At 38.8% G+C, this 27,698-nt stretch overlaps 1 protein-coding gene across 15 annotated transcripts in view; it reads left to right on the top strand.

Annotated features, from left to right (window-relative positions):
* The window catches only part of CADPS2 (calcium dependent secretion activator 2), a 485,983-nt gene that overhangs the window by 439,294 nt on the left and 18,991 nt on the right, over window positions 1–27,698 (top strand). For 9 of the 15 annotated variants that reach the window (XM_073809876.1, XM_033863190.2, XM_033863193.2 and 6 more), the window contains 3 exons: window positions 7,413–7,496; window positions 7,603–7,635; window positions 20,894–21,001. In XM_073809876.1, the coding sequence (XP_073665977.1) occupies window positions 7,413–7,496; window positions 7,603–7,635; window positions 20,894–21,001 (225 nt within the window). Of the gene's footprint in view, window positions 1–7,412; window positions 7,497–7,602; window positions 7,636–20,893; window positions 21,002–21,781; window positions 22,618–27,698 lie in introns of those variants that run through there. The other 6 variants (XM_073809879.1, XM_073809878.1, XM_073809877.1 and 3 more) reach the window with 4 other exon arrangements.

Genomic DNA, 27,698 nt, shown 5'->3' with positions numbered 1-27,698 from the left:
AGAGTGAAGTAAGTCAGAAAGAAAAAAGCAAATACCATATGCTAACACTTATATATGGAATCTAAAAAAAAAAAAAAAAAAGGTTCTGAAGAGCCTAGGGGCAGGACCAGAATAAAGATGCAGACGTAGAGAATGGACTTGAGGACACTGGCAGGGGGAAGGGTAAGCTGGGACAAAGTGAGAGAGTGGCATGGACATATATACACTACCAAATGTAAAATAGATAGCTAGTGGGAAGCAGCCACGTAGCACAGGGAGATCAGCTCGGTGCTTTGTGACCACCTAGAGAGGTGGGATAGGGAGGGTGGGAGGGAGACGCAAGAGGGAAGGGATATGAGGATATATGTATACGTATAGCTGATTCACTTTGTTATAAATAACACCCCACAGAGCTCCCTAGTCCCTTCTGCCATGTGAAAACACAGCCAGAAGGTATCATCTATGAACCAGCAATTGGGTCCTCACCAGACATGAAATCTGCCAGCGCCTTGACTATGGCCTTCTCAGCCTCCAGAGTATGAGAAGTTACTGTGGTTTATAAGCCACCCAGTCTATGGCATTCTGTTATAGCAGCCTGAGAAGACTAAGACAAGGGGTTAGTAATGGGGAGAGAAGGGAAAACGTTGACAATTACCTCTAGGTCTATAGCCTGCAGCAGGAGATGGATGTTGTGATGTTGTGCCGTTCGGTGATGCAGGGTGCCCTGGAAGAGGGACAGATTTGGAGGGAACAACCCATGTCAGAATTGGACATGGGGGAATCGAGCTGCCTCTGAGATACCTGAAGGAGGAGATAGCAAGGGGACATTCAGATATTTAGGTATTTGGGGCTGGAGTTCACAGGAAGGATATGGGATGAAAATACCAATGGGATTATAAGATTTCAGCCATTGAACATGATTCTATCAGTGGCTGCTGTTCTCAGGTATATATGTTATAAGTGGAACTCCTGTGGAAGACATGGAGAAATGAAATGGAAGAAATAAAAACCATTTTAAAGAAGGCAAAAACAAAAACAAAAAAGAAGCTTCTATCCAGAAAAGGATATAGATAATTTTTACCAAGAAAAAAAAAAATGAAGACAGGAACATTAACTCTTGCCAAGGAAAGGATACAAGAAATGCTATATTTATTGCTGCCTTATATTAGAATTAATTCAGTCAGATAAACTGTGGGAGGCTCAGGAGAACTGGACTCCATTCCTGTTTCTTCATGTTACCAGCTGGGTCTCCTTGCATGACTCAGTTTCCGCATTAAAAAAAAAGCAGGCATACTGGATGAGAAGAAAACCTACAGCCTTTTCTCAGTCTAAAGCAAAAATTCTGGGGACTTCCATGGAGGTCCAGTGGTTAAGACTTCGCCTTCCAGTGCAGGGTGTGTGGGTTCGATCCCTGGTCAGGGAACTAAGATCCCACACGCCTTGTGGCCAAAAACCCAAAATATGAAACAGAAGCAATATTGTAACAAATTCAATAAAGACTTTAAAAATGGTCCACATCAAAAAATAAATAAATAAAGCAAAGATCTTTCTATATGTTTGTGTATGGAGGCTTCCAGGGACCTGCATCTTTTCTCTGCAGGCTCTGAAGTCCCATAGCACACACGATGCTAGAGTTGGAAGAGAACCCTGAGATTGTCTAACAGAGACTTTTCAAACACTTCTGTAATGTTTATAAGACATATTTCTATATACTTTCATGATGTTTATGAGATATATTTAATGTCTTCAGATATATCTTAGGTGGCACCCCAGATACAACACTGGTGGAAGCAAAGCTATTCTGATTGAGGAGGGGAAGCAGGCCAGAGCTTACCTGTGTAGCCCCATCTCCCAAGGCAGGCCTGATCCACCCAGAGTCCAGTCTCCTTGTTCACAGATGAGGAAACAAAGGCCCACGGTTTTACAGTGGCTGGCGGAGAAGCCAGGACTTGACCCTGTAGCCCTAAGCCTATCATCTTTGCACAACAGCACGCAGAACTCAGCAAGATCAGAGAGGAAAAGAATGGGAGCTTCACTGCAGTCTTCTCATGTCCCCTTTATATGTCCAGGCTCTGTGGATATTTCCTGCGATATTTGTTACATGCAGGCATACACACTGTGGGACCAGCGTGGGCAGGCAATCATGTGGGACAGCTGTGAGTCAGGTAGGTGAGAGTGGAATTCATTGTGTGTAACATCAAAGAAAAACTGGGAAGGCTGTGGGAAAGAACTGCTTGGAGGAAATGGTCAACAGAGCAAAGAGTGAGAAAGTGATTACTCTCGCGATGCACTCCAGTAACGGGCTCAGTAAATTCTGGGTATGAATTAAAAGACCAGAGCAGTATATTCAACTTCCTGAATTCTCAACTATTGCAAAAAGGGATTTAGGAAAGAGTATATACTTTTTCACTAAGTACATATATAGATATATAGGTGTGTAGGTGTAAATACCTGTACATACCACAACACCTATTTTTTTTTTTTTTTTTTTTTTTGCGGTACGCAGGCCTCTCACTGTTGTGGCCTCTCCCGTTGCGGAGCACAGGCTCCGGACGCGCAGGCTCAGCGGCCATGGCTCACGGGCCCAGCCACTCCGGGGCATGTGGGATCCTCCCGGACCGGGGCACAAACCCGCATCCCCTGCATCGGCAGGCGGACTCTCAACTACTGTGCCACCAGGGAAGCCCCACCTATTCTTTTTAATAACCTAGAATATTTTCCCCTGAATTTCTCTTAAGAGGGACAGAGGACAAATCTGACCTGACTGTCTAGATGATGCACTTAAAGTATCTCCTCTACCACCACCAATTCAGTCTGATTAAGTTAACTTGGTTAAATTTACTTGTTTGGATCAAGACAATGTATTCAGAAGACAACTGTTGAAACCCAAGAATGTGCTTGAAAGGAATAACATGCACTGTTAGGAGTAATTAGAAGAAAAGAAATACAAACTAACATAGTTCAGTCTATTTGGGAGACAAGGGAGAAAGGAACAATGAGAGGAATGCGGAGACTTCACCAACATCCGGGCTAGACGTGCTGTTTTGGAAGTTGTCTGAGATACTGTGCAGAACAAGGCATGTCGTATAAATACGTGCTGTCAGATCCTGTCCATCCTCAATACCGATCTGGATCATCTGGAAGGACCTTTTCGGAGTCATTTGGAACAAAGGTTCAAAGAGGACGTGGATACACAGTGGGAGAAGCGAGGATTATTTTCCATTGTATCATAACATTAACATTCCAGTTCAGGGAAGGAAACCTGCTTTCTTCCAATCCATGACATTCTGGTTCCAGGTGGATTTTTAACAGTACTAGTCAGTCCTGATTGTACCAAACAAAAATAAAACATCTGATAGGTATCTCCAGCCCTATGTATCCTCCCCCCTCCAAAATACACCTAGTTTTTCATGATTAGTCTTGTTTATGGATGCATCTTTTTTTCTGTGGAAGATTTAATAACTTGCAGTGTAAATGATGCAAATATTCCTTGTTTACTTCCTGAAATTTCACAGTTGAAAAAAGTAAGAACTGCGTGTTTTGAACCCACCAGTCTACAGCTGAATCGTTCCTATCACTTCTCAGAATTTGTCGTTCTACTTTCCATACATGTAGGAAAATGAATCCTATACCCTGTTAAAATCCAGCAGGAAATTTAAACCGACATGCCTCGTGGCATACTTCATGTTTCATTCTACCAGTCCTTTCAACATACCTTCATCTTTAATTTCCCTGAGAGTGTACCTAATGAGGCAAAGTTGGTAATGACCCAGACAGACTTTGGGCGCTAAATATTATTCAAACAAACCCAGTAAATGACATCCGCAATAAAAAGCAGGGAAACAGAGATTACAGGGTTTCCTTCCAACCTGACACCCTCAGGAGAACAGGGAGCGCAAGGCAAACCTGTAAGTATTTATATCCTCCCTGAGCTGTACAGAGAAAGTTCACAGGAAGCAGTTAAAGACACAGCAACTAAACCCAGCATTTAGCTGGATTTCTTTGGAATCTTGCTGCCTTCTACAATTAAAAGCCAGATGGAAACTACATCATTATTAGTCAATCTTGTTAATAGATTTTGGGTTTTAAGGTAGCTCTTCCACCACGTGTGCCTTGACAGAAATCTTACAAAGAAAACCTTCCTCTTGGAACTGTATGGCTCATGTGGTTGGTCCCAGAGGGGCAGTCACTGTTCACTGCCATGTAAGCACTTAGAGTCCCTGCTGTATTGGGCCTCGCCAGGGACCATTTGGGGTAGGGAGGATCCCAGGGAGAGGCTCTACACTATTGTTAAAATGGAGGCCAAGGGGCTTCCCTGGTGGCGCAGTGGTTGAGAGTGCGCCTGCCGATGCAGGGGACACGGGTTCGTGCCCCGGTCCGGGAAGATCCCACATGCCGCGGAGCGGCTGGGCCCGTGAGCCATGGCCGCTGAGCCTGCGCGTCTGGAGCCTGTGCTCCGCAACGGGAGAGGCCACAACAGTGAGAGGCCCGCATACCAAAAAAAAAATGGAGCCCAAGAATGCTGTGACATGCATGCAGCAGGTGCACACGCTGGACTTCGTGGGATGTAACCTGGTGCTGCTTCACACTCTAAAGAGAAGACGAGCCAGACAGGTTGTCAGATGCCACAGTGGGGCAACTTCTGCCCTAAGGTCATCTGCTAATGGGCTTCCCCAAGTGTTGTTTTAGCCACTCGATTTCTGCTACCCTGCTGCTCAGCCCCTGTGCCACCACGCAAACGAAGCTTACCCAGTATCCTCCAGTGGAAGTCAGTTTCAGTTACACTGTTTGTCCCTCATCACTTCCTGCCTTGTGTCATGACCAACTGTGTACACGTCTGTCTCTCCTACTAGTTTGTGCATTCCTGGAGGGAAGGGTCTAAGACTCATTTTTTTTTTTTGTATTCCCCATATTAGGTGCTCAATAAGAAGAAGAAAATAGCATTTATTGAGCACTTATTATATGCCAGGCACATTAGTTATATCATTTAATGCTTACAACTCTGTACTGTGATGGCAAAGAACACGGGCTTTGGAGCCAGACCACCTGTGTCCAAAGCCTCCCTCCTCTACTGTCAGCCACATGACCTTGATACAGATGGGATTCCGACATGGGTCTTCTGACTTACAGCATCAACTCTATCCTGCCTCCATAGATATCATGTCACTGAATTAGACGCATTCGCTGGTAACCAAATGCATTATTTCTCCTTATCACTAAACAATCCCAAGGCTACCCCCATTAACTTGTGACGTAACATGTGTAGGTTTTTAGACATATAATGGCTAGTGATTTAGCTCATCATACCAATAATATTCATTCTTTACATCTCTTGGTGTGTTGCCATTTTCACAGTCCCTTCACCTAAATCATCTCTGCTGATTTTCACACCATCCTTATTGTGAGCAAAGCAGTGACATTTTCCCCGTTTTACTGATGAGTACACTGAGGCTAGAGAAGCTGAATGTCCAGACTGTTGTCTCACCTCCAGAGAGTGGCAGAGCTTCAACTCGAGCTAAGATCTTCTAAATCCATCCACAGGACCTGCCTCTACTTTGCCTAGTCCCTCAGCATCACTCACCTGTGTAAACACATACTCACTTGAAGGCAAGTGAACCAGATGCTATGCTAGAGCCTTCAGTGGTTCACGTTGTCTGGTAACCATAGCAATTGTCTCTCTCCTCATGGCAAATGATATCACCCATCACACACTGACTTTCAAGATTTGAGTTACAAGAGATGAGGCATTTTCCGCAGAGGGCCATTAAGTTTGGCATTCCCTTCCCCTGGTCATAGCCCTGGAGTATAGGTCTTCTGGGTCTTTGCCAACCACAAGAAGTTGAGTTAGCCAGCTCTGATTGGTAAGAAATCTTAATGGGCAGGAGGAAAGTGCTAAACTGACTTTTAGTTGTGAGCAATTTGTAATTTTATGTTTTTTGCTATTTGTATCCCCTAGGATAACTAACCAACCATACATAGTTCTCATTCTTTAATAAAAATAAAATTTTAGTCAGCAGTTCACATGAATTTGTTTCTGTGTTCTTACATCATGTCTCAAATGATGTGATGGAGAAACCTGCAGGGAAGTTTTTGTTTCTTTTGCATAAACTATTTTGCAGTAATTGACCAGCCATAGAGAAAAGATTATCTCCTGTGCACTCTCAGCGAGTTCTCTGCTCACCAGAGACCAATAAGGTGTGTCCCTAGAACTATTATCCCTTTGTTGAAGAAGCTGCTATGTGAACAAAAACCAGCCTTCATTAATTTCCCTTTTTGTATTTAAAAAACCTTTTTGGTATTTTCCCTTTGGGAAGGTATAATTTGTCAATAGTGCATATTATTTTGCTTCTAAAGAGGAAAGATGTAGGGCAGCAGATCCTTATTAATATCTTTTATTTATCTTCATGCCAGATCTTAATGTTTCTGCTCAATGAAATAAAATTCTCCACATTTTTGATTACATTACAGTATATATGTCTTAACTCTCATTTCATAGAAGTATAAAATTTTAGAAATGTAAAACTCTTAAGACAATTTTAATTCCATACCCGTCCCACCAACACAAACACACCTTTGACTGATGGGGGAACCGGTGCACTGGTTGGCTGGAGCCCACATAGCAGTCAGTCAATGACAGAATCAGGATTTATGTTCTCAGTCTGGTGCTCTTTTCATCGTACTCTGCAGTGCGTGTATCTGTTTGAGCTCCCCAACTACTTTGTAAGCTTCTGAAAGCAAGGATGATCCTTACATGTCCCAATTGGAACTGCTTGGTGAATACTCGTTAGCTGATGTATCATACTTCATTTCAATGTTACAAGGGCCCCAAATGTTACACCTTTCCATTTTCTGTTCTTTGTCATTCAACCTCTTCTGTAGATAGAAAAAGTTGGGGAATGGTCAAGTGCTATATGATAGAAAGGAATTTGATGAAGCTTGACCATCGTTGCCTTGAAACATCTCTCTCTTTTTTTTTATTGACATACAACATTATGTTAGTTGCAGGTATACAGCATAGTGATTTGATATCTGTATAAATTGCAAAATGATCACCAAAATAAGTCCATCCCCATACATAGTTACAACATTTTTTCTTGTGATGAGGACTTATAAACATCTATATTGGAGTTGAAAATTATATTAAGGAAGAGTCACAGGGATTTAAAGTTTTTTACTAATGGTTTAAGTCATCTCACACGTAGTAACCAGACTCCTATTACACATTGTTCTTTTATCTTAAAAAATGTGCGTATTTTTTCCAGCAATGTAAAAGGACCTTAGAGTTCATCTTCAAAATGAGATTTTGTCATTGTGTCAGTTTATACATTTCAGGTTTTTGTGCCACGGGAGAAGTTGGTCCAAGAGTTGTTTGCCCCGTTATTTGTTTGTATGCACAGTACTATCCTAAATACTCACTATAACGTGTATTCTAGTTTGTTTCAGTGTTGGAAGGGGTGTTGTCTAAGCTGTCAAGATATGATGAAGGTACTTTCTTTTCATCCATTCTGTCATTCACTGTGAGTATTTTGAATGAGTTCTCCTCTGCTGTCTTTTGACTGCTGTCACAGTACTTATCAAACAGTTAAGAAAATAATTCTCATAATTATCTCTTTTCCACTTAAGGTGAAAGCAGCCGCAAAATATGTTGATGTTCCAGTAAGTATTTTTTTATCTGCTTTTTAAAATTATAAATAAGTCTTTAAAAAAATAATTATGGTTCACCATGGGTGTATTTCAGATCTTTAATCTAACATCATTGCCTCAGGGAGCAGTTTATTTTTCTTAAGCGAGCACTAACCCTCATAGCAAGGCCTGGCAAGGTTATTTCAGTGTACCTTTTCCGTTGTAACTTGGGGAGGTCAATTCATCATTAGAACATATCAGCTCAGTGGCAGCTCTAGGGTGGGGGAGAAAATGACTCACATTACTTATAGGAAAAGGTTCACTCTCCTTCCCTTTCCATGAAAGCTCTAACAGGTTTCTTATAGGAGTTAAAGTAACAATCAAGACCTGTTGAATCAAAGAACTAGTTTTCTGAATACAGAAGTGTTATAAATAAATCAATATTCACTTAGTTCAACATTTGGTTTTTCACAGAATTCTTGGGAAATAATGAGTGACCTGTAAATTTGTTCAACAATTAAGATACCATGAGAGGAAAGTATGAAACTTACTTAGCTACAATGAAAAAAAATTCATGTGATAAATATAATCAACAAGTTGATAGTCATTAACAAATTAACTTTTGCCTTAAATTCTGTTATCACGTATATATGATCAAGGCCTAAATGTTCTGTTTAATCATGTGTTTTGGCACGTGTATCAATTTTCAAAGAATTAGGGCACAATGGGAAGAAACTTAAAATTTAAAACTAAGTGGAATATAAGTCATCTCATCTTTGATTAAGGCTGTACTTGAATAGCATCACCATCTCTAGATCATCATTATGAATGTTAGTGGTTTGAGAGCTGGCAAGCGTTGTGTATCAGTTGTAGGTGGCTCTTATTTTTGAAATGCATAACTGCATTTTATACTATGGGCTAGACAGTCTCCAGGTTTATTGCTGCTATAGTTATTATAAATGAACATTTTAAATGAAAAGGCCGTGGACTTTCCTGCCTTTGCCTGGGGTTTCTTCAGAGTAGTTTTTTGTTTGTTTGTTTTTAGTTTTACAGATGATTCCAAAAGAAGTCTCGGCATACTCCTTGTCTTGTACCTAGAATCAGAAAGTCAGTACTGGGCAATAAGCAGAAATAATCACATTTGTATGGTCCTGCAAAGGAACAGCATGAAAGAGGGAAAGGGAGAATTAAGGGGGAATGGTTTATACTCGCTGTATGAAAAAAAAAGACAAGTAATCGTGGGAACACATGAATTTTATTGGAATTCCTAGCAAATACTTTATAATATAGATTTTTGTTTTTAATTTTGAATTACAAATTTTGAATCACAAATTTTTGTTTTTAATTTTGAATAGGACACCATAATTATTTCTGTTCTTAGAGCTTTTGAAATTCTTTATTTGACTGTGTACTAGATCTGTTAGAGCCCATAGAGCTTCAGCATTGAAACACACAGAAAGTGGTTCATTCACTCTCCTCGTCAATGCAGAAGCCCCCTCTCCTGATAGCCCTCACAAAGATTCAGTCAAGCTCTTTTAATTTTTTCAGTGATTGCAGGCTCACCATAAGACAGCCTCCTCTTATGTATAATGAGTTGAAATTCTGTACCTCTGTGAATTCTGTCATGGTTCTAATCCCTTTTCTGCATGATAGCCCTTCAAATATTTGTTGATGATTATCATACATCCTCTTCCCAAGAGATATATGGTGGCTATTCAAAGGGATATATTGTCTGAGGAATTCTTATTTTCTGTATTAAACATCCTTAACTTCTTCACTGAATTCACTAATTAAATACTTACTTAACACGTACTAAGTGCTAGATTCTGGGCATGTATGATGAAAATATATATATGTCCTGCCCACAAGCTGTTCAGTGTCTAGGAATAAAAGAGATAGGGAAATAGACATATCATGAAAACAGCTGTAACAATTGTACCCAGACTCTTTATCATACCAATCGCTCTCTAGATGAATTCCAGCTTACCAATTTCACTATTAAATCAAGTTGCCACCCAGAGCAAAGCATACTAAACCATAGATATGGTCTGGCCATGGCAGATTGCTATAGGAAGAGTTTCTCCCTTAGATCCAGACATTACACCTCTATTACTGATGTCTGTAAGCATTAACTTCAAAAGCTATGAGGTGCTGTTGGCTGTTACTGTTTTTGTTTGTTTGTTTGTTTGTTTATGCTAAAACTCCAGCAAGATACCTTTCTGAAACAGTCTTTTAAGGAGAACCTTATGAGAAAAAAAACAACAACACTGGCTCACCTTTCACAGAAATTAACTCAAAACTGATCAAAAACCTACCTGTAAAATGCACACTACAATATAAAACTCTTCTAGAAGAAAACATAGAGAAAATATTTATGGCCTTAAGTTTGGTGATAAGGTTTTAGATACAACACCAAAAGCATCCATGAAAGAAAAACATTGTAAGTTAGACTTAATAATTGACTGCTCTGCACTGCTAAGGGAATGAAAAGACAAGCCACAGACATATATTTGATCAAGGACTTGTATCTAAAATGTACAAAGAACTCTTAATACTCAACAATAAGAAAACAAACAGCCCAATTAAAAGATGGTCAAAAGATAAGAACAGATATTGCAGTGAAGACATATAGGTATCAAATAGGCAAATGAAAAGATGCTCAACATCATTTGTCATTAGAGAAATGAAAATTAAAACAATAAGATACTATTACCTATTAGCATGGCTAAAATTTAAAAACTGACAGTAGCAAAATGTTGACAAGGATGCAGAGCAGTAGGGACTCTCATTCATTGCTGGTGGAAATACAAAATGGTACAGCCATTTTGGAAGACCATTTCGCAGTTTCTTACAAAGCTGAATATAGTCTTTAGCAAACCACCGATTGCACTCCTAGGTATTTATCCAACTGATTTGAAAACATATGTCCACAACCAAAACCTGCACACAAGTGTTCATAGCAATTTTATTCATATTCAAGAATTGGAAGCAACCAAAATGTCTTTCAGTCAGTGAATGGATAAACAAGCAGTGGTATATCCATACAATTGGAGTACTAGTCAGCAAAAAAAAAAAAAGAAGAAGAAGAAAAATTAGCTATCAGGCGACACGAAGACATAGATGAATCTTAAAGGCATATTGCTAAGTGAAAGAAGCCAGTCTGAGAAGGCTACGTACTGTATGATACCATTTATATCACATTCTAAAAGGGAAAACTACATCTAAAAAACTATAAATAAACTGTATAAAGATTACAAACAGGTTAATGGTTACCATAAGTTCAAGGTCAGGGAGACTTGAATAGGTGAAGCCAAGGGAACTTTTTGGAGCAGTGAGACTATTCCAGGTAATACTGTAATGATAGATATAAAACACTATGCTTCTGTCAAGTCCTAACTTTATAGCACAAAAATTGAACCTGAATATATGAAAAAAAATTTTAAATCAATTAGGATATCATGGGATCCTAGTATGGAGACTGTGATAAAATAATCTAAACCCTACTGCAAATGTATGGAATAACCTCACTAAAAAAAGTTGAAGGAAAAAAGTGCTGATCCGAGTCACTTTTGAAATGGGTGGCATATGTAAAAATAAAGGAAAAAGGAACTGTACGTAAACATTGTACTCTTGTTGAGAAAGTGTTTCCTCCCAGGTTAACAATTCAGAAACCACTCTACGTGTATAATGGAATTGAACAATTAAGTAAAGGGTGGTGGCTGGTGGGAGCCAAGTTTCCCATGGAGTGAGATGTTGAAGACAAACAAGAGGAAGAGGCTAGAATTATCGCTGTGGTAATGGATTGGAGTTGGAGCCATCAATGTGAACTTGTCTTTAGCTTAATATAGATAGAGCTGGTTGCATATAGAAATATTTTTAGATATACGTATATGCACGGGTTAGTATATACACATATATTTCCTCGGTTTGTTAGCTGAGAGAGCCTAGAAGCATTGATATCCCAGTAGCTACAAGCACACCCAGTGCCCAGATCGTGGTCTCTAATCTCCAATAAAATGAACCAGGATTCCTTGAAGAAATGTCTGACACTAGGACTGGGGCAGGAAACACAAGATGAGCCTGGAGCATCTTATATATGTGTCAGAGAAAGTAAGGAAGTGTCTAGAAAGAAAAACCCACAATGATAGGAGATATGTTAAAGGGACCCAGGAGACCCCTGAGAGAGCTCCCAATGGCCTGAGCTAGAGTAAGTTCAGCAACCAGATAAATTAGGTAGTGTTAGCTTATAACACAAAGTATAAAATATATATCTGTTAGTCCATACTGACGTAAGTAAATGATTGACTGAATAAATAAATGGGGAGGGGGTCTTCGCTGGTGGCACAGTGGTTGAGAATCTGCCTGCCAATGCAGGGGACATGGGTTTGAGCCCGGGTCTGGGAAGATCCCATGAGCCACAACTGCTGAGCCTGCGCGTCTGGATCCTGTGCTCCGCCACAAGAGAGGCCGCGACAGTGAGAGGCCTGTGCACCGCGATGAAGAGTGGTCCCCGCTCGCTGCAACTAGAGAAAGCCCTCGCACAGAAACGAAGACCCAACACGGCCAAAAATTAAATAAATAAATAAATAAATGGGGGAAGGACTTCCCTGGTGGTACAGTGGTGAAGACTCGGTGCTTCCAATGCAGGCGGCGCAGTTTCGATCCCTAGTCAGGGAACTAAGATCCTACGTGCGGCGCTGCCAGAAAAAGAAGAAATGGAAAAGAGAAATCTCCCAAGCAGAAGAATTCCAAATAAATAATGTGGATACTTTGCTTCCAAGGAGACAGTACACCTCCGTACTCCTTAAGGCTGTACATAGCAACCCCCTTCTAAAGAGCACAGTATGAAAAGGAGGGTGAGGAGAATGGATTTATCAGGGAGAAACCTGACAGTATCACCTCAGCCAGTTTACTGAGGTCAACATCAACAGTGATAAATTATATAGATAATATTTATTCTTGATAAATATTCTGTGGTCTCCTTCCAGAAGCCTATAACTCCAGTCTAATCAGAGGAAAAACAACAGACACGTCCCAATAAAGGGACAGTCTACAGAATATCTGACCAGTACTCAAATTCTCAAGATCATCAAAAAGAAGGAAAGTCTTATAAATTGACAGGAAGAGGTTAAGGAGACATAATGACTAATTAAATGTAATGAGGTCTTCTGGACAGGATCGTGGAACATAAGAAGGATGTTAGGTAAAAACTAAAGAAATACGAATAAAGTATAGACTTTAGTTCATAATGTATCATTATTTGTTCATTAATTGTAACAAATATATTAATGTAAGATATTAATAATAGGGGAAACTTAGTGGGGAGTAAATGGGAATTCTCCATACAATCTTCACAATTTTTCTATAAATCTGAAATTATTCTAAAATTTAAAAAAATTAAAGGGCAATGGACTAGGACGTAATACCTGAGGTTTAATTCCTCTTATGCTGCTCTATGCCCTTGGATTAACTGTATGACCCTGGACATTACTTCACTTCAGTGGCCTCAGTTTAGTTATCTATAAAATGGATGAATAAGTTACATAAACTGCATTAGTCCCTCTAACTGTGATATTCTATCATTCTGTGAATTCTAGATCTCTGGCCTATTCCATCCAAGAAACAACAGAGCCCATAAATGTCACTTAGAAGATGATAGTAAGGTAAAGAGCTAGAAAAAAAATTCTTCAGAGAAATGAGCAACATCTTCTAGCAAATAATCTCATTTTTGAAATTTTGAAAAAGCAAAAAATAAAAAATACATTTTATGAAATGAAGCGTTAGAAATATAAAATTATCTATGATATCAAGTGGCATTCCTAACACAAAAGAGAAGGAGGAATTCATGATCCTGGTACATACTTGATTGTCAGGTATTCCATATAATTATAGCACAGCTGAAGATGTATAAGAATCAATAACAAATGGGAGAAAATATTTGCAAATGAAGCAACCGACAGAGGATTAACCTCCAAAATATACAGGCAGCTCATGCAGCTCAATATCAAAAAAACAAACAACCCAATCCAAAAATGGGCAGAAGACCTAAATAGACATTTCTCCAAAGAAGATATACAGATTGCCAACAAACACATGAAAGAATGCTCAACATCATTAATCGTTAGAGAAATGCAAATCAAAACTACAATGAGGTATCACCTCACACCAGTCAGAATGGCCATCATCAAAAAATCTACAAACAATAAATGCTGGAGAGAGTGTGGAGAAAAGGGAACCCTCTTACACTGTTGAGGGGAATGTAAATTGATACAGCCACTGTGGAGAACAGTATGGAGGTTCCTTAAAAAACTAAAAATGGAACTACCATACGACCCAGCAATCCCACTACTGGGCATATACCCTGAGAAAACCATAATTCAAAAAGAGTCATGTACCAAAATGTTTACTGCAGCTCTATTTACAATAGCCCGGAGATGGAAACAACCTAAGTGTCCATCATCGGATGAATGGATAAAGAAGATGTGGCACATATATACAATGGAATATTACTCAGCCATAAAAGGAAACGAAATTGAGTTATTTGTAGTGAGGTGGATGGACCTAGAGACTGTCATACAGAGTGAAGTAAGTCAGAAAGAGAAAAGCAAATACCGTATGCTAACACATATATATGGAATCTAAAAAGCAAAACAAATGGTTCTGAAGAACCTAGGGTCAGGACAGGAATAAAGACACAGACGTAGAGAATGGACTTGAGGACATGGGGAGGGGGAAGGATAAGCTGGGACAAAGTGAGAGAGTGGCATGGACATATATATACTACCAAATGTAAAATAGATAGCTAGTGGGAAGCAGCCTCATAGCACAGGGAGATCAGCTGGTGGTTTGTGACCACCGAGAGGGGTGGGATAGGGAGGGTGGGAGGGAGACGCAAGAGGGGGGAGATATGGGGATATATGTATATGTATAGCTGATTCACTTTGTTATACAGCAGAAACTAACACAACATTATAAAGCAATTATGCTCCAATAAAGATGTTAAAAAAGAGTCAATAACAGAAAATGATTCAAATCAAGTCATTTAAATATAACATGTTATGAACATAGTCTTATGTATTTTGTAATCTGTACTTTCATGACACTTCTTTATGAAAGAAAAAATATCATACATAAGAGAAAAATCATCAGTTTGTTCCTGAACAGAAGTGAATTTCATTATCTCCTGCTTCTTAGCAAAGAAGCTAGTAGCCGACCCCTCCCCACCCCCGTGATATCTTTCTAATCAGGGTGATAAACTGTGACCTTCGGATGGTTTCCTAGATTTTTTTCTTGGTTAAACAACCCTATTCTGGAGACCAGTTCCTGTTGTAGTTGCACAGTTCAAGGCTCCATCATAGAACCTTGGTATGTTCATGGTGGCAAAGCCCTTAGACATATAAGAAAAGCAAGACCTCGAGGGGGTGAATCTGTTCCCCCTGCTCAACAGTAACTTAGATGGAGGGAACTCAGACCTGAGAGAGGGGAAGGGAGAATGGCTATAGTAGATGTAGGACCAGCATGAAAACATTCACTTTAGCTTTACAGACGTGAACACTAGGCCCAACCCAAAACTTCAGTAGATTTAAAGTAGAATATTAAAACTAACCACCCCCCAAAAAATATTGCCTCCCTATAAGGTAGGGAGGATATCGATGATATCAATGTATGTTAGAAAGTTGTATGAAAAATTAAGTGAGACCATAATGTAAAGTAGCTGCTTAAAAAAACAAACACGAGGTAGCACAACAGAGAAGTTACAAACCCAAACTCAGGAGCCAGACTGCTTGAGTTTGGACCCTTGCTCCATCATTTTTGCTCAGTATCTGTATGACCTTGGGCATCAGTTTCCTTTTTTTTTTTTTTTCCAGCTTTATTGAGGTATAATTGATATATTTAAAACTGCACATATATAATGTCCATAATTAGATGAGTTTGGACTTAAGCATATACCCGTGTGGACATCAATTACTTTATCAAATGGAAATAGAATTATACCACTTCTAGGCTTGTTGTAAATATGTTAAGCACTTTTCAGGATTCCTGGAATGAAATTAGTGATCAATAAATGTTAGTTGTCATCATACATTATTACTGATTATAATAAATCTAGTGTCCAGATTCTAAAAAATAATCATTCTGCTCTATACTATCTTGTTCACATCTGTCTGTGTTATCGTGGGAAAATCCATCTGTAGTCTTTTAAAAACGACATATAATTTTTACTTTACCTCCTTTTGAAGAGAGCAGCCAGCATAGTTAAGGGGATCTGGAAATAATGGCTTATAAAGGAAAAAAGGGAAATTGGAATATTATCCTTGAGAGAGGAAAACGCTAAGAGACAAGAGAGTCATGTTTAATACATGGAGTTCCCAGTTAAAGAAGCCTCAGTCTATATCAATCAAGAGGATAGAACTAGGATCAGTGACTAAAACCTAGTGGGAGGGCTTCCCTGGTGGCGCAGTGGTTGAGAGTCCGCCTGCCGATGCAGGGGACACGGGTTCGTGCCCCGGTTCGGGAAGATTCCCACATGCCGCGGAGCGGCTGGGCCCATGAGCCATGGCCGCTGAGCCTGCGCGTCCGGAGCCTGTGCTCCGCAGTGGGAGAGGCCACAACAGTGAGAGGCCCGTGTACCGCAGGAAAAAAAAAAAAAAATTGTCTCCTTGTTAAATAGACACCATGACAGTGTTTGCATAGTGTATTGTTAACCTCCTGTGGAAGGTTAAACGGGCTTCTTCTGTATCTAAATCTGTAGCTGTGAAAAATGTCTGCAGCATTGCACCCACCTACCCATGAATGGGGAAAGTGAAGACTTGCACCTGTGGGATTAGGTGTAGCAGCAGGAAGTAAGAGCATTTGCAGTGTGTAATTAACAAGGAATTTTTTGCTTTTCTTTTTTTTTAAACGGCATTTTCATCTCACTGGGTTAACCAGTGATTAGCGCTCGAAAAAAATGTGCTGGAGTCTGCATCCTTACTTAAACTCATTCCCTCGCTGGTGTATTCTATTATGCAGCCAAAGTCAGAGGAGCTCACCTTACCGTACTCCATTCCCGTCCATATTTGATTTCTTTATGCTCGTGGGGGAATGTTTTTAGATATTTGTATCCTTTTACTATAACTTCGTTAGCCAAATTCTGTTCTTTTCTGAATCGAATTAGAAGCAATCCAGGAAGGCTTATTTTGATTTAGAGATTACTACCCTAAGAAACAAGATGGAGAAGTTAGTGCTTAATGAACTGAGGATCTCAAAGTTTTTTGTGTTTTTTTTTAACATCTTTATTGGAGTATAACTGCTTTACAGTGGTGTGTTAGTTTCTGCTTTATAACAAAGTGAATCAGCTATACATATACATATATCCCCATATCCCCTCCCTCTCGTGTCTACCTCCCACCCTCCCTATCCCACCCGTCTAGGTGGTCATAAAGCACCGAGCTGAGCTCCCCATGCTATGTGGCTGCTTCCCACTAGCTATCTGTTTTCCATTTGGTAGTGTATATATGTCCATGCCACTCTCTCACTTCGTCCCAGCCTACCCTTCCCCCGACCCCGTGTCCTCAATCCCATTCTCTACGCTGCGTGATCTCAAAGTTTTAAATGGGAGAATGAAAAACAACATTTACTCTCTCTTAGTGGTATTTAATACATAATGTGCTCGCTATGTGGTTTTTAATTGTTATTTTCTCGTTCATTAAGGAAACTGTAATTACAAATATAGCGAAGATTTCTACATGTAGCTCTCCAGAACAAAATATCCTTGATAAAAATTCATCCAGATCTACAGTTGTTGAAGTTTAACAGGCTGCTCCTTTGATAAGGTTGGAGACACCCACTTGCACCAGAATGTGTAGCAATATTCTACCTGGTGATGCAGTCACATGCATGCTTTTCATTTACACACCAGCAAACAAAAACTTAACTGAGTGTGTTCAGTTTTTTGCTTTTTTAACTAAACTTTATTTCCTAATAAGATAACATGTAATAATGGAGTGAGACGCAGTGACTTCCAAAATATGTAGATCTTACTGCCATAAAACAGAGTCTTTGCACAAAGGAGCACTGAACCAGCGATAATGTCTTCTATCCAAACACATTTGTACTGTAAGTAGAAACTGTTTAAAAGGAAAATTACATCTTTTTCAGCAGTTTATCAGAGATAATTACCCTTCATACACCAAAGGAAGGACAAAGTGTTTTAAAGAACTATAATTCTAATTGGTAAATGTCACCAGCTGTTGCAGTTATCCTTACTTGTGTATATTCTTTTAATGATTATAGTCTCATGGCACAAGCTACATGAAAATATATTCACTAGGTGTGAAATTCCCGTATGTCACAGTTGCAAGAATACGTAAACAGCTCAAAGATAAAGGAAGAAATAATGCTAATGAGGAATGTAAGAATTGTAGGTTTTGTTTTCTAGGCAAGTGGATCTTAATTTGCCAAAGGGGAGAAAATGTAATTTCAAAAAGAAAAAAAGAAAAAGACAACACTTAATTTGTTGAAATAAACTTTTAAATGAGCTTTACTTCACACCCTCGACCACGGTTGTGATTTTCTTAGAGAGCTGTAGAACTGTCTCAGCTTACAGATTTCAGTATTATATCCCTCGGGTCTGCGGAAGGGAATAGCACTGAGTTTTCTCTTAGGCTTAAACTGTAAAAGTATTTGTTAGTTTTAGATGACAAAAGATAAATTCTTCCTGGACAGTGTTTCATGATGTCTAATGTTATCTTAAAAGTGATCAAGGAAATGGGAAAAAAATTACCTTCGGGTCTGTGGCAAGCGTTTAAAGCCATCATTCTCTATTTCTCCTGGCTGTAACTCAGTTTCCAGTGAGTCTGATGGGTCAAGTGATTGACTAGTTTAAACTTCTAAGCGTACTCTTCTTTTGAAAGGCAGAAATAAAAATGGGGTAGCGGTGGGGAAAAATGGTGGAGGAGGCACGCCTCTCATGTGTTGATTCTTAACTCTCAGTTCCTCTGGGCTGTGCCCAGCTGCCTTGGTATTATATATATCACAGCATTTTGTTTCTAAGCACCTGACTGAAACTCAGATGTGGAGCTGACTTGTTATCATGTATAGAAAGTCGTTCTCCTGTCATTTTCATTGTGCGGCAGTATCCTTTCTGAATGTTCACACTTTCAGTGTCTTGACAAATTTGAGAGGCACCGAGAGAAATCCTTATCTTATGGGCTAGCTATCTTCAACCGTTAATAGTAGTTAGTAATCTTGTACAAATTACCCTGCCTTTTTACTGGAAAAACTTACGTGTAACACCCCTCGCCCCCGAAGAAGAAAATAACCTAGGCTTCTCTTGAGTAGCCTTGTAATTATTTAAACTTTCAGACATTGCTTATGAGAATTATGTAGAAAAATAGTGAAGGCATGAATTTGGTACGTTGTCTCCATTAAGTTTGGAATATATTTCCTACATTGTGTATGGTTGCTCTGGAAGGAAAGATCAGTGAAGACATTTATATAAATAGTTGTTTCAGATTATAGCTACTCACGAATTTTGTTATAACAAGGTTATGGTTTTTGTTTTATAAATTTATTTATTTTTTTGGCTGTGTTGGGTCTTCAAATCTGTGCGAGGGCTTTCTCTAGTTGCGGTGAGCGGGGGCCACTCTTCATCGCGGTGCGCGGGCCTCTCACTGTCGTGGCCTCTCTTGTTGCGGAGCACAGGCTCCAGACGCACAGGCTCAGTAGCTGTGGCTCACGGGCCCAGTTGCTCCACGGCATGTGGGATCTTCCCAGATCAGGGCTCGAACCAGTGTCCCCTGCATTGGCAGGCAGATTCTCAACCACTGCGCCACCAGGGAAGCCCCCTCAAGGTTATGTTTGAAAGGATCCTTTCGTCCATGTGGTATAAATTTCCCTTTAGGCTAAATATAAGAGGTAAATATATAAGAACTTTCTGTGATTTTCATTGCCCAGAAATAACTTTGTTACCAAAAAATCAAATTAATTTTTATTAATGAGATATGCCCAATGTCTATACTGTGCACTGGTTAAGAGATGGGCAGTTTTATCATTGTATCAATACATAAAATACAATCCCCTCCCGGAAAAAGAAGTGATAAGAACTTTGTCCTTCATTTAAGGAAAAGGCACTACTACTGTCCTAGCATCACTCAGATGTATATCTTGTCTTTCCTGCAGTAGTAATAGTTAAATAATTCATATCCTCTTTCACCTAGTTTCCTTACATTATTTACTTTTACAAAGAGTCCATCGATGGAGTTTGTAAGTGCATCCTATAGATAAGAAATTATGCACGACTGACATTGACTTATTCAGGCATCAGTTCTACCATTTCATCATTATTATTGTCCTATTCTAATGAAATGACTTATTCAGTACAGACTATGAATCAACCCCAGGTATAGAGTATACAGATCATCTAGTCCAGCTGTGTGAAACTAAAAGAAGAACTAGAGATAAATTTAGAAGGAGAACTCTTTAGGAGCCATTCAGGTTTTTGTCCCTCCCTGGTGCTGATTCTGTAGACTCTGTAGGGAGGAGGAATTCTATTAACTGCCTTATCTTGTCTAATATTAGAAGACACCAACTGTTGAGTAACTTTGGAAACTTATCTAATCCACACCTTTGGCTCTTCACGGGAGACTAGTTCATCAGTATTCTTATTGCATTTCTAAAATAATATAAATCCTTGAGGTAGTATTGATTAATATGGATGAGTAGAAGCAATGGATAACCCACAAAATTTTGATTTGCATTTCACTTTGTAATGCATTAAATATTTTTTGTTCAATATCTTCCTAATAAGAAAATTTATTTTGTATCCCTTGAACACCCATAGTAGCTGAGGAAGGCAAACCAAGGAAAGCTAACATTTTTTAAAATATATATGGATAAACCAGCCAGAAATGATGAAAAGGGAATTGAACTTACAATTAGGAAATGATTATTGCATGTGGGAATTTTTTTGAAAAATGTATTCATTTATACTGCTTGGCATATTGACCTAGCAAGTTAGCCATTAAAAAAAAAAAAAAAAGAGTATCTACTAGCTTACAACCACATATTTCTAATCATCTTAATAATGATAAGTAACTATGACCTCAAGTTATAGACCTCAATAATAAACGTTCATTTACTTTAATTATGGAATTTGAAGGTGTCCATTGTTGATTTGATCTTAAGCATATTTTTCTACTGTAACTTTTGAAAGGATATAAGGAATGATTTTCTAGGATGGTGATTAAATAACATTTTCACAATCAAGACGTGATATTGTTTTCTTCCCTGTGCTTTTCCCTCACAACAGAAACCAGGAATGGACCTGGCAGACACCTATATTATGTTTGTTCGGCAAAACCAGGATATTCTTCGAGAAAAGGTCAATGAGGAAATGTATATAGAAAAGTTGTTTGATGTAAGTACCCTTGCAAATCATGCTGGCTTTGCAGATGTACTGTGAAGGAAACAGTTACACTTTGATGGTATGTCTGCAAAGCAGACTCTCTTTTTTTATTTCTTTTTCTTCTAGGCAGCTAATATAGTTGCCCATTTTATTTCTTTGACTGCTGACAGAAGCCTTAACTGGCTTTTTTCTGTACTTGAAAACTGTCACTATTAGAGTGAGAGTCTCAAAATCCTTCTAAGGTTAATTTTAGCAAGCAAGGTGATATCCAGTTTACCATTGTATATAGTTTACATCACTTGCCTTTGCAGCAATCCATAAACAGAATCAGACTGTAATGGATTTGGCCCCTACTATAAAAGTTTTTCTTAAGTCAGTATAATATTCTTCATTTAAACAAAGAAATAAGCTGCAGTAAAGGCAGATATCTGCCACTGTACTGTTAGTGTGCATTTTCATCTTGCTTTCCAGTACTGACGTTTGCTAACAGAATACTGCTGTAGTCTCGTGAAGATCTTCACTGAGGCATGGCAGCTCCTCGAATGGGGAGGTTGTGGTTTTAGATGGCCTGATCAGCAAGTTTCATTCACCGAGTACCTGTAAAAGAGACTAAGAGAGCAGTCCATTTCAACAACAATGTTGTCACTCATTTGTAATTATTCAGCAGTCAGTTCAAAGGAAATGGTACTTTGCTTGTGACATAACTTGGCATAATTCACTACAGTGCTGATTCTGAAATGGAGTATTTGCTTTGAACTGTATTTATTTATGTACATCTTCTCTGCATTTTAGAAATGCTTTTCTGGCAGTTTCATTTAATTATGCAAGTTACTGCAAATGTTTTCATAACAGCAGTTCACGGGCTTCATGGTGACACTTCAGCTGTGGCAGTTACAGAAGGTCCTGCTACGTCATCATCTCCACCATGGTCTGTCATGTCAGTGTTTGCTGTTTGTCAGATTGGGTGGTCAAAATGAGCCTTATCTTTCATATTTTATGTTTCTAGCCTCTACCCAGGCTGTTTTACAATAAAAGTATCATCTGTTTTAATAAGCTAAGTGTTAATATGTGTGAAAAGAATGATTTCCTAAAAGCTTTGATGCCCTGCAGGGGTAGAAAAATTATCATCCATCCAGCTGGCTCCTTTACAAAATACTGAAACCATATTAGCAACTTCTGCTTCCACTTGGTATTGCTCTGAATTTACAAGCATATGTTTCACTTCCAAGTTCTCTTTTACTTTTTTTGCTTATGTGGTAATTTTCAAAAATGTTGAGCAGAAAAGTTGAGTTGATGTTATTCCCATTATGTTTCTTCTTGGTATAGCTAAAGCACATCTTCTATGGTGAAAAAATGGTAGAGTCATTCTGGAAATAGGCCACTGTGTGTGTGTGTGTGTGTGTGTGTGTGTGTGTGTGTGTTTCTTAACATCTTCAATTTTTTGTCTTGGCGACCTATTTACTACAAAGCTTGCCATCAGATTGTAACAGAGGTAGAATTTCTTTTCTTTTTTTATAAATTTATTTATTTATTTATTTTTGTCTGCGTTGGGTCTTCGTTGCTGTGCGCGGGCTTTCTCTAGTTGCGGTGAGCGGGGGCTACTCTTCATTGCGGTGCGCGGGCTTCTCATTGTGGTGGCTTCTCTTGTTGTGGAGCACGGACTCTAGGCGCGCAGGCTTCAGTAGTTGTTGCACGCGAGCTCAGTAGTTGTGGCTCGCGGGCTCTAGAGCGCAGGCTCAGTAGTTGTGGCGCACTGGCTTAGTTGCTCCGTGGCATGTGGTATCTTCCTGGACCAGGGCTCGAACCCAATGTCCCCTGCATTGGCAGGTGGATTCTTAACCACTACACCACCAGGGAAGTCCCAGAATTTCTTTCTTCATAAAGTTATTTCCTACTTAAACTCCCCTTCATTCACCAAACTTCTTTTGAAGACCTTTTGTATGGCAGCAATAACAAACGGAGCTAACTAAAGTGGATGCCAGGAGGCCAACATTAAAATGATGTACTAGTTTGATTGTCCTGGTGATAGGTATATACTTTCCTTTCAACGCCTAAGCATCAGACATGGCTGTGAGTTTGCTTCTAAGGGGAACCCTTGACAAGCCACCATTCTGTTTTGGTTGTGAAGGTTTTGTCATTCTGTGTATCCCCAGTAGAACATTGGACTTGTTATTTGTAAAATAGTTATAATGTCCTTAAACATTCTAATATTTTTAAGTTGCACATTTTTATTACTGTAATTAAAAATAAAAAGTAAACTGTAATTCTATTGATATGTCACCAAGAATAACATATGAAGGGGTACCAAGAGCCCCTAATTAGCCAAGACTGAATTTGCCTCAATTACAGTTAGTAAATGAGAGGTTATCAAGTATGTGTTGAAAGGTAAAGTAGAATGTGTATCTTAAGCAACAGATCATTACTGAGAGACGTTATATAATTACTTGGCTGGAGCTTAAAATAATATTGTTAGGTGTCAAGAAACAGTTGAAAGTAATGACCCTATAAATCCTGTTAGCAACCTTAGCCTATTACAGATAAAAGAATGAACAGTTTTATTCAGGCATCATGACAAACTTTTGCTATTCCAGTTCGCTTCCTGAGTAAGGAAATGGAGCCTCCCACCTTCAGATGCAGAAGAAAATGCGCACACACACACTCACACGCCTGCGCGCAGACGCGCGCACACTCGCTGCAGTGAGTCAATACTTAGTGGTTTTAACCCACCCAGATGAGAGTACAGGGCCTGCAGTTTCTGGTCATGAAATAGGAGAGCTTAACTTCTTACAAAAGATGTGCTTTTTATCCAGATGAAGTTCGCTTCGTTCTAGAACACATAGCAGTATTTCCATATAAAACAATTATTCTACAAAACACCCATCCTGCCACCAACACCAACACTTTAAAAAAGAATGCATGTGTTTTACTAAAGAATTTTTCTCCACATGATGCCTCACGCGTGAAAAAGACTGCTGAAAATTCTGTGAAACTGGCCCTGAGAGTAGTAATTAATTACTTGTGGTGTTCCTGGCCTCAGAAACTTTTTGATCCATTAAGCATCTTACTAGTTCCTGATACTTGTGGCTAAATACCTTAGGGTTCTGATTAAATAACTGTACCAGGGACTAAGGTAAAAAAATGACCATTGCCCTGGATTTGCATCCATTGTGTTGGGGAGGCACCTGCAGAGGAGAGTGGTACCTTCTACTGTTGTCCATGTGCAGCCCCCCACCCAGCCGTACACCATGACTGCTTCCTAAGCATCCTGCACTGCTATTATTATTGTTCTAGCCCCTAATGGAAGTTTTCTTATTTCTTCAATGTGTTAAAGAGGGGGATGACTAAAATCTGTATTATCTGAAAGACCATAGATAGGATAATCTTAGACGTTTACGTCAAATCTTGAAATATTAAAACTAAAAGTATCATTTGAAGATCAAAACAGTTAATATTAGGATAAATATCAAGACATTCTGCTTTACTCCACAAATGGTTAAACTTATAAAACACTTCCTGCTTAAAACGGAAATAATTTCCAAAAAGTGTAAGTAAATGATGGCAGATCCCCTGTTTAATGGAAGGTACTAAGTTTGATTAAGGTACATCCCTAATCTTTTCAAAGTGTCAAAATAATTATAATAGCCTTCCCTGTCACCACTACTATTCGCAGGGCACCTCCGTGTCCCAGGAAATGTGCTAGATACTTGACCTATATCATTTCTAACCTTCTGGGTAGATGCCATCACCCCCATTTTAGCCTTATTTTCAGGTTAAGGAATCTCCCACCCAGAGACAATAAAGGACTTCCTAAGTGCTAAATCGGACTTTGAAATTGTGTCTCTCTAGTTTCAAAGTCCATGTTACGTCTACCATACTTCAGACTTACAAAATTTGAAGTGGTAAAACAGTGTTTGTAGGAAGAGGGCTAGGCCAGGAATCCAGAAACCTCAGTTCCAGCCACAGTTCTGCCATTAATTGGATGAGTGAGCTTCAAGAAGTTATGTCGCCTGTTTGAGACTCAGTATAGGTAGTACATATAAACTGAAGAAGCTAGTCTAGAACTCCAGATGGTTTCTGAAATCCCTTCCAGATTTTAAACCAACCAATTAAATTAGTTTTAATTTTAGCAGTGGCGCCAAAAGTTACTGGGTTGGTTGCATGCTGAGTCTTGCACCCCGGAGTAGCAATCAATTCTTAAGTTTTTTTGTGATGGCCAGGTAAAAGCAATAAGCAGTAGCAATTACAGTAGATAAGTAGAAAATAGATTCTATATAAAGACTGTCATTTGACATTCTGCACAGCTACCACCATGGTTCTGAACCCTACATTTAGAAAAACGGTTGGAACTCATATATTCTGTATTCATGTTAAGTCTTTCTGAGTGACCAGGATATCTTAAACAGAGGCTGTCTTTGCCTATCAAGTGGTCATTGGTGGTACACAAGCTGTGTTTAAAATCTATATGTTAATATAATGGTCCCTGTGTCGCGCAGTATATTCTTGTAGCTTATATTGTACAACATGGGGAATATAGCCAATATTTTATAACTATAAATGGAGTACAACCTTTAAATGTTGTGAATCCCTATATTGTATATCTGTAACTTATATAATACTGTATAGCAAATATACTTAAATTTTAAAAAAGAAAAAATTATACTCACTTATTATGTTTTGAATTTAGCCAAAGGAAAAAAATATACATGTTAAATCTACTTTTTCAATTTAAAAAAATGTGTCTTATCTGGGTAAGAGAAATCTAAAGGAAGTTCTGTAGCAGAAGAGAATATGGATTCACCAAAAGAAGGTGTTCTGCTTTGCAGGCAATCTCCCTTACCTCAGTGTATAAAACATCATTGTCAGTAGCTGTTTAAAAATTTTATCAACTCAAAACCATCTACAACTTCTCTGATCCCAATATAAAGGCATGGCAATGATTTTCTAATTCTTAAGTTCCATTTTTAATGCCTACTATGGATGTGTCTTCCCACGCTCTCAAGTTTCAGCAAACACAGGGAGAGCCCCAAGTGCCCATGGGTCAGGAGAGAGGCTGGGCAACTTCCCTGAGAGCTTTGGATCTCTGGGTCGGAAAGTGGTGATGTTTCAGAAATCAAAACTGACACCACGGTAATCGCCACGAGAGCATCCTCTGTGGTCACTTCCTAATGTCCAAGAATATTACAATGCTGAGGCCCGTAGGGGTCGACTGAAGTGCATCCTGCTGTCCAGGAGAGACACTCAACCTTCCTACCTCTCTAAACCTTTGTGCATCTATAGGGCATTTCCCATCTTGTGTCCCTTTGAAACAATTTCGATTTAGCTCTAGTGTTGCTGAAGACACATCAGGGTGCAGTATTTAATTGGTAAATCATGCAGATTAAACATTCTCTTGTGTTATAAACTGATTAAATATCTAATTGTTGAAGAGTTTCATCTCAATGAGATTTTTTTTAAATCGTGTTGTGATGTCTTCTAAAATTAAAAGTAATTCTTTAAATGATAATTAATCAGTGATATTCATCCGAATAGTGTTTTATGAAGGATTAATTTCTTAGGACTTTCCTTGAAAAGAATTCTTTTCAGTAAAGAAATTCTAAATTAAACATTTTAAGTAAAATCGACCTAAACTATGTCAGTGAGTTCAGTAGTCATTTTAAGATACGGTAAGAAAAAGAAATGAAACTATTGCAAGTGAATATACTTTTCAAAATAAAACTAATTTTGCACTTCTATGCTCTTGTTTGTCTCTGGACTCCCAAATAAGAAAAAGGGGGGAAATGCTCAGAATTTTTGAGTTAACTGTTTCACACCAATGCCCAAATTTTTGATTTGAGAATTTATTCATCCTCAGTAAGACTGACACTACTATTCTTAACTTATTTAAAAATTAAATTGATCATGTTGGTTTCCCAAGAATACATGAAATCAACAGGACATGGGTAAGAATGGCTGCTAGATAGTAGGATATATTTAGAACTGACCATCTACTTTTTCAGTCATATTCCTTGGATGAATTTCTTTGTGTATGTAATCAACCTCATTATTAGAAATGCAGGCTGGAACCCGTTAAGACCCGTTAAGAAGACTTCTTTGCCTTCCTGCATTTCTTATCATTCCATGATATTATAGATATATTCTCTTATATGTGAATGTCGATTTAAAAATAGCACTTTTCCTCTTTTCAATGATCTTTCACTTTCAAATGACGAGCAAGTGGTTATACACCTGCCTAAATCAGTATAGCTTCCCGTTACAGCGTATTTTCTTTTTGGTTTTGTCCCTATGTAAAAAGAAGTCAAATGTAAAGCATTACTTTGGCACATTATGCCCAGTCATGATTTCCCTATCAGCACTCAAATGTTACCATCACTCTCATGTCATTCCATTCTTTTCCTTTTCCATCACTAGAAAAGATGGACGATAGAAGCTCAGGGATGTCCTTGAGACTCTTTGAGATCATTTATTTCTACCCACTGTTAGGTCGTGTAACCTGGGCCACACTGTGCACTAAAGGTAGATAAGAAGTTTAACTGTCTGTTTCTTACTTGTGTTATAGGACCGGCATCTCACATCTCCTACATTTAAACAATGTCTGATTTCGCTGCTTTAACACGTTGTTTTCCAGGTGGTGGTTTTTATTTTCATTATATATATTCCTGCTTTGTTTTACCCACAGTATTCAGACTCCCACTGAAGTTGTTGGACGTCT

Source organism: Tursiops truncatus, chromosome 9 (genome assembly GCF_011762595.2).
Source record: "Tursiops truncatus isolate mTurTru1 chromosome 9, mTurTru1.mat.Y, whole genome shotgun sequence".
Taxonomy (NCBI): Eukaryota; Metazoa; Chordata; class Mammalia; order Artiodactyla; family Delphinidae; genus Tursiops; species Tursiops truncatus.
This window is presented reverse-complemented; position numbering and strand designations above follow the sequence as displayed.